The sequence below is a fragment of the Cygnus olor genome, chromosome 19, assembly GCF_009769625.2.
Source record: "Cygnus olor isolate bCygOlo1 chromosome 19, bCygOlo1.pri.v2, whole genome shotgun sequence".
In the NCBI taxonomy this organism is placed as follows: Eukaryota; Metazoa; Chordata; class Aves; order Anseriformes; family Anatidae; genus Cygnus; species Cygnus olor.
This window is the reverse complement of record NC_049187.1, coordinates 7,831,046-7,843,209: the sequence shown is the minus strand read 5'-3', so window position 1 is coordinate 7,843,209 and position 12,164 is coordinate 7,831,046. Positions and strand designations below refer to the sequence as shown.

The 12,164-nt window shown below is 54.8% G+C and overlaps 1 protein-coding gene across 2 annotated transcripts; it reads left to right on the top strand.

Moving 5' to 3' along the window:
- The first annotated feature begins 503 nt into the window (after window positions 1–503).
- MYMK (myomaker, myoblast fusion factor) lies at window positions 504–11,798 on the top strand. 2 transcript variants are annotated; one of them, XM_040531425.1, is made up of 5 exons: window positions 504–4,046; window positions 6,345–6,459; window positions 8,394–8,542; window positions 8,904–9,020; window positions 10,025–11,798. In XM_040531425.1, exons 1-5 carry the CDS (start codon window positions 3,912–3,914, stop codon window positions 10,169–10,171), a joined length of 663 nt encoding a protein of 220 aa, XP_040387359.1. In that variant the 5' UTR covers window positions 504–3,911; the 3' UTR covers window positions 10,172–11,798. The 2 variants fall into 2 exon arrangements, with proteins under 2 accessions (XP_040387359.1, XP_040387358.1); XM_040531424.1 differs by having other exon boundaries at window positions 8,904–10,106.
- The last annotated feature ends 366 nt before the right edge of the window (window positions 11,799–12,164 follow it).

Genomic DNA, 12,164 nt, shown 5'->3' with positions numbered 1-12,164 from the left:
GCCTTTTCTTCTAATGAAATGAGTCTTGCACGGAGGTTGTGTAGCATTGTGTTGAGGGACATAAGCTATGCAGCATTGCCAACCACAGGCATTCAACAGTCATGAGTCAGACTCCCCCCAATCCTAAGATTGGTTTCATTCCCTTCTGGCTTTTGAGCCTTTAAACATCCCAGCTTGGAGCTTTTCTCTTCAGAAAAGGAGATTTTTGGCCAACAGGGCTGAGACCCTGACACCATCACCGGGCTCCAGCAGCTGTGACCGTAACACAACCATTAAATCCCACGACACCAGCAAGAAACTCCTGGGCTTGGCCAGCCCCCACACTGCCCCCAGCCCCACTACAGCCCCTATATTTTCACTTTTGGCACCCAAGCAGACCACCCTGATGAGCCAGGACAGCCAGATGGGTACATATGAGCAATATAAAGCTGGTGACAACAAAGGAGATATCCCCAGCACTAACAGTGGCCTTGTGGGGGGCAGTGACCAGGCGGAAGAGCAGGGCAGGGTGAAAAACCCAAGGGAAAAAAGAAGCGAGGGTACCTCTGGGGACATGTACAATAGGTTATTCAGGGGAGGAAGGAAGCAGGAATTTTCTTAAGGGCAGGCATTCAGCTAAACGGGGCTGGGCCTCACAGAGAATGGAGATTTTAAGTGGCAATTTATTCCGCTAATAAAAGGAGAAGGCTGCAGGTGCTCTGGCAGGGCTGTGCGCAGGTGAGAGCCGAGGACGAGCAGGGCCGGCCCCACAGCCAGGAGCGTGCTGGGGCTGTGACACCCCCTGGGGGTTCCACATTTACTGGGGTCTTCTCCCCTACCTCTGGATTGTGGCTATACCAAAAGCTTTGCCCACACCAGTGTTCATGCAGTGGCTCTGACTGCAGGGAAAGTAGGTGATGAGAGGGATTTTACCCAGATACTCCAGCTGCCCCTGCTCCAGCAGCTTAGGGAAGGAGCAAAAATACCCCATGGGTGCTGCCAAGAACCCTCCTGCCTCAAGGGTGGGCTGCCCAGCACCAGGCCCGTCATGCCAGGACATTTCTTGGTCACACCCCAGAGCCCAGACTGCACACGTCGAGGCGTTGCAGGGAGGAAGAACCCGGCTCTGAAGTAATGGAGGTGGCGAATAACATCTAGCAGTTAGCACCACGTTTGCACAGCCCTTCCTCCTGCTCACACTGCTCTTGCACACTGCAACACTGAAGAATCATGAGCTCATGCAGAAGCTGCAAGCGATTCTCCATTTTAGTGTTGTTAGCACCATTATTTCAGGCCTGGCACTCACCAGGACGCACAACAGTCCCAGTTTCAGTTCTGATACAACCTACACCAGACAGACGAAAGATCATCTTGTACTCATCCCAAGGTGAATATATTCTAAATATTCTAAATTAGCATCAATCCCCAATCCCCTATTTCAGTATATTCTACTTCCAAACTATCACCCTCATATAAAAAGGAACACAAAACGCTCTGTGTCTCTTTCCTCCACTGCAACGTCTGAGTTGAAACAGTAGAAGTGCTTACAGAAAGCCATGGTTAGTGTTACCCTGGAAGGATCCAGGACGGCATACCAGAACCTGGTTTTGGCATCTGGGAACCACTTTTCAGCCATATATATCACCGTTCCTGCATGCACTCGGGTCCACACAAAATTAGCCCTAAGGAATGTGAGTTCAAAATTTGCTTTCCAGAAGTACTTAAGTGCAGGAGCTAAAATTTGCTCTTTCTAGATTTCCTACCTGTTTAAGAGAGAAGGAACAAAATTCTGGCCCTTTGTTACTTGGGCTCCTTCCCGGGAAGATGTGCAAAGCCTGTGCCTGGCGCTCTGGGTCTGCTGTTTGTAGCCTGAACCAAGACTTTTCAGGCAGCAGCTCCCGAGGTGAGCTCGCCACCTGCCCTTTGCCTCGCGGTTTGCTTTGGGCTCTCTTTTTCAGTAAGAGCTGGAACACATGTGCACACTGGGGTGGGTTTTTTCCCCCATGCCTGCAGCGCTGGCTGCAAACCAAACGCCAGCACAGGGCATGCAGCTGGGAGAGACGAAGCCCAAGCACCTGGGGAATGTTTTCTTGCCCCTGGGAGCTCCAGCATTTACTGCTCAGTGCCACGGCTGGCACTCGCTGCATCCAGCAGCCAGCTGGGTTTGCCTTCCTCTGGGCTCCAGCTGGAGCAAAGTTGCGAGGGGGATGCATTTGACAAAGGTTTGATCTTATTTTAAACTGATGCCATTTGGCCTGCTGCACGACTGCCTTGCAAATGGTCCCAAGAGAGCTGCCTTGCCCCCAGACGTGTATTTTTGTCCCCACAATTGAGCTCTGAGCTGCATTTTCACCGCTCTGACACCAATGTCACAGCCACAAAAGCAGGGAGCACACGGGTTGCTCATCCAGGGATCCGGAGTGTTTTGTGCAACCAGCTAGCCCTAACCCTGCTCCAGACCCCCCTGGAGGCAAGGCCCCCAGCAGCCCCCAGTACCAACCTCAGCCCCACAGCTCGTGCAGGAACAGCTCAGAATCACTGAAAAGGAACAAACACCAAAAAGGACCAACCACCAAAAAGGAGCAGGGTACTTCAGAGCACACTGGCACTTTGCTCTGATTGCCGCTCGGGGCTGGATGCATGGTGAGAAGCAGGGTATTTCTGTGCTGTCTTGGGGTGATTTATTTTCGCAGTAAAATGAGATCTTAGAGCTTTTCACTGTTTATTTACAGCTTTACAAGGATTTGTGGTAAGCTGATGGCTTGTCCAGGGTGGCTGAAGATGCGGTGTGGGCAGCATGGAGCCACCCTGCTCTGCGAAGGGGTGCCCACCTGCAACAAATGTGGCCGGTTCCTGAGATATCAGATAAAATGGAAGCCCTGCCCTGCTCGTCTCAGCTGTGCCTGGAGGAAGGCTGCCAGCAAACCCTCCTGGGACAGCACTTTGATGCTGCTGGGCCATCCTCACCGCACCCAGCGCCCACACACTCCTCCTCCCCAGGCCCTTTCCCACTTGGCTGGAGGGTCTCAAAGAGCCTTTTTCTCCATGCATGCCTGCCTTTCCCTTGGACCCTCTCCCAGGGCAGAAGCGATCCCGTCCTATCGGCCTCAGAAATCCTCGGTGGCTCCTCGGAGGCCTGCAGCCTCCTCCCAAACCCAGAGCACAAAGGCTCAACGCGGCATTCCTGTTCCCTGCTCTGCAGGAACAGCTGTACCAAAAAGATGCCGAGAATCCCTGCGAGGCTCCAAGGAAAAGATATTAACCCAGGAGGGGAGCAGCGGTGCTATAATAAAAAACCATTATAAAAGAGAGAAGCCACTGAGTGGATTAGCAGCCCAAACCTTGCTTGGCTTTTGGTCTCTTTTCCTCCAGCTCTACTGCCCTGCCGGGCAGTCTGCGCCGGTTCCTCCCCACGAAGGGAAGCTCAGCTCCCGAATTTCAGATGGGTCTCCTCTGGGGGAGTCCCCCTGCAGTATGGGGCTGGGTTTCACACAACCCGAGCACCCAGAGGGCACACGCACACATAGCTGCCATTTCACACTGGGTCAGACGAGCTCCCTGAAGCCTCCCCTCCAGCTTGGTCCTTGCAAAACAAACTGCAGCCACGTTACAGCCCCCAAGAAGTGAAGGCACACACTGGTCGCAGCCAGCACAAGGCGTGCAAGGACACATTCCCCTGCACAAACAGCCGGGGCGATGCCGGGCGCAGAGCATTTGCTGCGTGGGGCCACCAGCTGTGCCAAGAATTTCGCTGTTTGGGGGAGAAGGGAGCACGTGGGGCTCCTGCACCCGCAGCTGTTCCCTGCCCGCAGCCCTCCCAGCCATGCAGGGCATTTAAATTTTAAAGCACACTCCCCACGGTTGTTTTCTCCTCCGTCTCCACTGGCTCGCACAGACCCCGTCCACAGGAGCTGCTGGTCCCCGAGGCACTCATGGGCTCGCTGGTGGCCAAGCTCCTCCTGCCCACCATCAGCACCTTGGTCTTCCTCCCCACCATCAGCATCGCGGCCAAGCGGCGCTTCCACATGGAAGCCATGGTCTACTTCTTCACCATGTTCTTCGTGGCGGTAAGGGACCCCTTGTTTCCTTCCCCCTACATCAGGTCCCTGCTGGGAAGGGTTGGGGGGTCTCCCAGCAGCGAGTGACCCCCAGGATATCCATTGTTGGTTATCTCCCATCCTGCATGGTGCTGAGTGGTGAATTCCCCGGTTTGGGTGTGCTGAGGGTGTCCTCGCGTAGATTTAGTGGTGTTTGTGATGGTGAGGTTAGCAGAGGGTCTGGGTTCATTGCGGTGTTCTGGAGCTGGTTTTCTCTGTTTTACAGCTGGTAAATGCCCGTGCTGGATTTGGGGTTTAAATTGTATGCAGAGTATCTTGCTACGGTTCTGTCATTTTTTGCTGAAAGCACGTAGTCAGATTCTTTATTTTGCCATTGCTAAATGGTGGTGTGAGCAATGCTGGAGTCGGGGAGTTTCTGCACCAGGACAGGCAAGGCTAAAAACATGCTGCTGAGCTATCAAGAAAAACAATTTTTAACCCTCTGCCCTGGCAGAGAGGTTTGAAAGTGCCAGAAAGACCCAGACTCCACCTGCCTCCCTTGTCAAGGGAATTACGAGTGGAGAAAGTCCCGCGGCCATATGCACACCGAGCAATTCCTGCTCCTGCTCCCAGCAGCAAGGCGCTTCGTGGCGCTGCTAGGTGCCTCGTACTCACACGGGCTGAGCGCCCAAAGCAGCATCTCTGCTGCAGAAGGTCCCTGTTTGACACCATGGCAGCAATCTCTTAAAAAAACACGAAGGAAAATAACCCAGCAGCAGCATTGCATTTGCCTCTGCCCAGCACTGATCTCAAGGTATTTCATGAGGCTCATCGTGTCCCCCACCTGGACACAGAGAAACTGAGGCAGGGAGCAGACAGGCAAAAGCTCCTCCACAGCAGAACCAAGGATACAACCAGGCTCTGAACTACTATTCCTGAGGATCCACTGTTTAAACCTCCATTTAAACACAATGCAGGGGGAAAATTTCTGCCAGTTCCATAAAAACTACAGTAGTTAATAAAACCGTCCCGGCCGAGCCCCCCCTCGCCGCCCCCCCCCCCCCAGCTCCCCAGGGAAGCCAGACAGCTACGATTTCATTTTGCGCTGGGCTCGCGTCTGCTCCACCTCCCCGAGAAGTCAATCGGAAAGTTGGCACACACGGCGAGGGGAGGCGGGACAGGTCCTCAACGAGGAGCCTGAGGAGGCGAAATCTCTGTGCGTGGGGAAGGGGCGGCAGCTGCTGCCCGGCCGGGGACAGGGGGGCTGCAGCTGCTGCTGTCACCCTTTTTACAGCATCCCCCTCCCTGAGTTGCAGGGGAAGCACACGTCCATCCCCAACAAGTGTTGTGATGCCGGCCTGAAACATGCTCTTTGTCCTCCAGCCTTTCTCCCCCATCTCCAGGCTCCCCGAACCCAACCTCGAGCAGAGAGCAGAGCGATGGCCCCTGTGCAATTGTTTCTAGAAACCACAGCGAGCCAAAGGACCCGCAGCAATTCCCAATATAAATAATATCAGCATCCCCGGCGGGGCATGACAGCGAGGATTACGCCAGGGGCGCCTTGCCAAGCAGCGCAGGGACTTCTTCAGGAAGAGCAGGGCTGGTGCTACCAGTAGGAAACGAGCAGGGCCGGGAGCTGGGAGGAAGAGGCGAGCGCCAGGCAGGAGCATTCCTTTGATTGCACTGGAAAATTTCCCTTGGCTTGGTCTGCATCTGTGTTGCATGACAATGTCTTTGTGCAAATATCCCCATCAATGAGCCATCGGGCAGCAGCATCCAACGGACAGGGACCGGCGGGTTTGCGGGGGATGCACCCAGTGAATTCCCCGTTATTCAGACTCTGGCCACATAAACCCCAATTAGCCTGGACAGTGACCTGGCATCCATACATATTTCATCGGGAAACTCATTTGGAATTCTTTTACAAGAACCTTTCGCAATTAGAATGAAAACCCTCAGCGCCCCTCCTGCTGCTGGAGGAAGGACTGTTCTGCACGGTCTGGGTCTCGGGCAGAGCAGCTTGGTCTGCAAATTACAAATTCTGGCACAGCCCGGCAGGCAAACCAAAGCCAGTCCACAGGTAACTTGTAATAAGGCAGAAGAACGCTGATTCTCAGGTAATTTGTGATTGAGAAGGACATTATCTCTCAAATAGATTCATTACTGTGTGTCAGTGACCCTGGTGGATTTGAGACTGCTCAGTGCCATCATTTCAGCAGCCACACAAAGACCGTTTCAAACCAACCGATAAGAGCAGACGTGTTTTATTTTATCTTCCTGGTCTGTGGGCAAGCATCTAGCTTTCTAATGCCTTTTATTTTTTTACAGATCTACCATGCATGTGATGGCCCCGGCTTATCAGTGCTGTGCTTCATGCGCTACGATATCCTGGAGTACTTCAGCATCTACGGGACAGCTCTGTCCATCTGGGTGTCCCTGATGGGTAAGCAGAGGCTCGCGGTCCCTGCAGCACCCGACATTTGCAGGGGGGGGTCTGAGGGCATTGCTGGTGGGTGATGGGTTTCCTGGGTCAGAAAATCACCCATTTCTCCTCACTTTCCCTGTGCTAGGCCCATCAGCTTGTTTGCTGATGTTCCGCTTCCCGAGGGACATCCCGTCCCGATGGGGGGCACTAAGAAGTGCAGAGCCTGACACTTCCCTCGGTAGCATGCAAATCCGGGTGATTTAGCCAAAACAAACATATCTCCCTGGTTTATCAGGTCTGGGCTGACAGGAAATATTAGATCTGATTAGAAAAGGCAGAAAGATATTTCACTTGCTTTCATGAAAAATCCCAACTCTGACAATATTCAGTTTTCCTTTTCCCATTCTCCGTTTTTCCCCTTTTGTTCCTCATTTGCCACTGAAACAAAATATAACAGAGATGAACAAAATGAAAGAAATAGAGAAGGATGAAGCCTTCAAACCTGTTATTTCCCAATTTTATCAGCAGGTTTGAGGGACGGACGGGAGCATTTCTGACAGAAGAGGGTAGGGCAAGGGGCAGGATGAGTCTCCTTGCTTTCCTCAACAAACTGAGGCCACCAAAAGCAACCAGCCCAAATGCCCCGCAGGACCTTCCCGTCCCCTCCAGGCCCCGGGGATGGAGCGGTGCCCCCATGGCATCACCACATTGCTCACGGCACCTCTGTGCTCCCCAGGCTCGGTCAGAAAGGGCAAGGACAGGAACCATCCCCAAAGGACATTCTTGAGCAGATAACGGCCGTGTCAGGGTAGGTCAGAGCCGATCCAGACGCTCTGGCTCCTTGCAGCGAAATTCGATTTGATTGCTTCATTACTGCATTCAAAACCTCACCAAAAAAATAAAAACCCCGGACTAAGATGTTTAAAATATTGACCCGCAGGGAAACAACAGAGATTAAAATGCGGACATTATCCCTTAGCCAAACTCCCTATAAAAACACGATCCAAGGACATGGAAGGTGTGGTGACTGAAGCCCAGGGAAGCCTCTCGCTGTGGCTTGTAAAGCCCGAGCGCACATGTGCGGACACAGACCCTCGGGCACGCTTCCCGGAATGCAAATCCAGGACAGCCATAACACAGCTGTGCGAGCTGGAAAAGCATGGAGCCCACTGGGATCCATAACTTTTATCAGTTATTACCCCATTCTGTGCTAAACAAAAGCCTCTAATAATTCACTTGCACTGGCGACTTCCAGCTTGCAAAGCCCAGGCAGGTGCCGGCGTCGCCCGTCAGCCCGGAGCCCCGTCCCCACCGCAGCCGGCAAATTTGGGAGGGCTGGGGAAGCAGGAACGAGCCCAGGAGCCGAGCACGGCTGCAAGCACCCTTGTGTTTGTCCCTGAATTTTTGGTCGAGACGGCAGCAGGCTCTGCTGGAGGTCAGCCTGGAAGGTTTGGGGAACAATTTGGGCAGAGCTGGGTGCGCATCTCCCACCGACAGCAGCTGCGGGTGGTGGTGGGCTCTGCTCTGAGCAACCCCCCAGAGGTTTGGCTCCTCCAAGCACGGCCTCGATGCCTCCCTCGTGCAGCCAGCTTCAGGGTACTGGGACCAGAGAGCAGGCTCTGCCAAGCCTGGAGCCATTTGGTGTCCCCACATGTCCCTGGCTGCCGCCCTCGAGCCCTGTCACACACTGTCACAACACTGAGCGTATTTCTAAAACCAGCGTCTGAAGACACCGCTCAGATACCCAGGGCCGTCTTGCTTTGCCCCTTCCTGCCTCAGTTTCCCCATCTGGGAGGCATAAGAAGGGAAAGTTGGGCCCAGATCCGTCCCTGGGGACCCTGAGGCAGACCCTGGTGAGGTCTGGGGGTGCAGCAGAGCCCCGAGCCACTCACCCCACAACAGGAGGAGCGGAGATGGGCGAGCCGAGGCTCCCTGTGCTCTGTGCCCCGCAGCCCTGGCTGAGTTCGATGAGCCGAAGAGATCGACCTTTGTCATGTTCGGCGTGCTCACCATCGCCGTGAGGATCTACCACGACCGCTGGGGCTACGGCGTCTACTCGGGACCCATCGGGACCGCCGTCCTGGCGATCACTGTGAAGTGGGTATGTCGGGAAGGGCACGGCGGGGCTTTGCAGGATGCTGGTGCTTTCCCTGCCATCAAGAGGTTTCTTCCCGAGGTCCAGCTCCTCCAGCAAGGGGATTAAATGGGGCTCTGCTCTTCCAGTCCTGAAGCAGAGACGGGGTTTGCAAGGGAATGCATGTTTTTGGGTTGAATGTCAAGAAACCAGCATTGAGAACTGATGTAGGAGAAGCTGAAGCGGCAGGCAGGCAGAGGACTCACCCTGGGCTGGCAGAGCCCACAGCCCTGTGAGTGGGCTGCAGGCTTCACAGGGTCTTATTCATGGGATCTGGACTTGGAGCAGCCAGATGAAGCTCTTTGGTGTGCTTTCTCTGTGCTTCCAGCTACAAAAGATGAAGGAGAAGAAGGGGCTGTATCCAGACAAGAGCGTCTACACCCAGCAGATCGGTCCTGGCTTCTGCTTCGGGGCGTTAGCACTGATGCTGAGGTTCTTCTTTGAGGTAATTTTTCGCACACTAAGCCCCACTGACTTCGCAAGGTGCAGTAGACATTACCAAGCCAGGAGGTTCCCCCTTGCTCTGCAGGTGTGCATCCAGCCTCGGACAAATGTCAGCTCAGGTTCGTGTGCCAGGCTCTGCAGGACCCCTCCATCCCAGTGCCCACCCCAGCCCCTGCTCCGGGTGCTGAGGTCTGGATGGGGCAGTAGGGTTTTGTCCTCTTTTTCCCTGTAAGTGAGTTACAAGGACACCGGCCACATTTCCTTCAGCCATACATGGTCCTTGAAGTGCTTTTGTCAAGAGGGAGCGGCCGCTTTTGGACACGGGGCACGGGTGACTTGAGGACACCTCACGTATCCGCCACAGGGACTGGATACGACCCAGGCGTGGCCGGATCCAAACCTTGCTCACGCCAAGGAAAAGACTCCATGGGCTCCCCGGGGCACTTAATCCCACATTTAACCTTTTGCTCTTGCCGCTGGCCAGTCCTCCTGTCCTGCGTAAGGGGTCTGTCCATCCCGCGATGGGGGTGGGAGGCGGTGACCCCCCTGCCACAGCTGCCGGTCCCGCCTGCACTCAGCCCCGCCGTTACGGCTGCTCCGTGCATTGGGAGCTGCGAGATACAACCTCGCCGTCGTCCCCAAGGATTATTTTTCAAAGCATTTAGTAATTGCAAATTCTAGCAGAACATAAAAATGTCACTTAGCAGAAAGTCCCCCCCCACCTCCCCCACCGCGCCCCATCGTCCCCTCCCAGCCTCCCGGCCTCGTCCTTTGCAGGGTAATGAAACACTTCATTCATGAATTGGGAAACGTGCAAATTGGAATGTGTTAAACCCACTTTGCCTATTTTTTTAAGGCTGGAAATCCTTTCTTCCCTGACAGCAAAAAGAGGCAGAAGGCTCAGGATTTTTTTTTAATTCCTTTCCCTTTGGATACTTGCAGAACCCCCATGTTTTGCACCCACCGCCAAGCCTGGCGGCTCCCACTAATGCTCTCCCTTTGCAGGAGTGGGACTACACCTACGTGCACAGCTTCTACCACTGCGCCCTGGCCATGGCCTTCGTGCTGCTGCTGCCCAAGGAGAACAAGAAGGCCGGGGGCGCTGGCAGCCCCGCCAGGCTGGACTGCTCCACGCTCTGCTGCTGCGTCTGAGCCTCCGGCACCTGCTCCTGCGCCTGGGCACTGGAGGGCTGCGACCACGAGCAAGGTGCTGCCCGCTGTGCTCTCCTTGGGACCTTCTCCCACCAGTTCTGCGCACGCCCTGGGCTTTTCTTCCATGGAAAGGCTTCATCCTTCCACCATCATAACGCCTTATGCATTTCCAGTGTGCTAAATTCCTGTACTTCTCCCTGGAGGAGCCCTTGTTTGGGATGTGCTCCTGTCCCGTGGCCCTGCAGCAGGTGCTGGGGACCTTGGTGTCCCTCCGTGCGCTCTCGGCCATGTCACCTCCCCGCCGTCCCCTGTGCTGGCCCCGGAGGACCCAAGACGTCCCCTCCTTTGGGTTTGCCCACCCTGAGCGCACAAGGTTCTGTTTGTAACGCCCGGTTAACAGAGCCTGTATTTTTGTGAGATATTTCCTATTTTATTTATGCATTCTCTTGATGTAAATAATACTTATCAGCAAAGACTCTTTGCAAGCGTGCAGTACCAGCTCTCCTTAAACGGCGCAAAAACCTTTCCAGGTCAGCTGCTGCTCACCCCAGCTCAGGCAAGGGCAGCCCTAGAGCACAGCCCAAGGCACGGCCACAACCTTCCCTGGCCCAGAGGTGGCTGCAGCATCGGTCACTTTGTCCCCGCCAACCTGCTGGGGTGGCGCAGGCAGCAGGTGTGCTTGCAGCGAGCCGCGTTAGTCTGGAAAGCACATGGAAAACGAGAGGCACAGCAAAGAAGCTCCTGGAGCGGGGGGGAGGGCTGTAAGCCTCTAACATCTCCTATAACAGACTATTTACTATAGCAGAAGTGTATGATTTATTTAGACTGTCTGGGAAAAACGCCAGGACTATATGTCATGGACAATTAGAGCGGTATTGATATACAGTGATGTCCACAGAAAGCCCACATTAAGCCTGGGCTCCTCTGGAAGAGAAATCCACCCCAGTCATTCATCAGAGCCACTTCCTGCGACGGGGCAACAACCAAAGCCGAACGGGTTTCCAACAAAAATATAAATGAATCACGAAGCCCCGAGAGTCCAGGAGTCACTGGCGAGATGGCGCTGCGGTGGCAAGGCCAGCACAGCTGTGCGCGGGGGCAGCGCTAGCAAGGGGGTCCCAGGGGGCTCGCCAAGGACCGAAACCAACCCAGCCCTGCTGTGCATGAGCAGCCAGCCCCCAGGAAAATTTGCAAGGTGCTGCGAGGGAATGCAGGCAACGCTTTCCCCATTGCTTTCTGAGCAAGTCGCTGCGTCCCTGAGCACACCAGGCTGGGGTGCGCTACCCCACGTTCAAATACTCACCCAGCCACCTGTGCATGCCCTTTACCACTTGCTGCAGCCACAGACCAGAGGCAGCAGGCCCCCACGACTCATTTTGTGAGTTTGGCCCCTCCAGGGTGGCGGTGATACGAGTATTCCCCATGGCAAGCCTGGCTGTGCCAGCATGGGAGAGCCTCACGCCTGTCCAGTGCTCCGTGCTGCGTAAATGCAACGCATTACGGGGCCTGAACACGAGCTGAAACAAGGCTGGCAAACCCCATGCAAACCAGGAGGGCACATTGCTGAGGTCCAGGTGAGTAAATGAAAGCTCCTGCTCCCACCTGCCGCATGTTCAGGTGTTACACCAGAAAAAAAAAAAAGAAAAGAAAAAAAAAAAAAAACAACACCCCAAAAGGGTGTTGGGGTATTGCACACAAAAAAAGAGCAGCAAGGTTTTTTTCCCCCCTCTGCCTGCTGCTGCCCCCAGGTTCTGCTACCACTCTGCAAAGCACCCATCCTTGCACACACCTCGAGCAGGACCAGCACCCATCCTAGGAGCTGAATCGCAGCCAGCCCCGCTGTGGGATCAGCCCCGGGGCAGCACCCATGGGCGCAGCCAGGTGGGAGCGGGCACCCCGCACCCGGGAGGTGGCTGCAGGGGCTGAGCTTGCTATCGCCTGGGCAGGATATCCCATGCAGTACAAATGCAGGGAAATATTATAAACATTTACA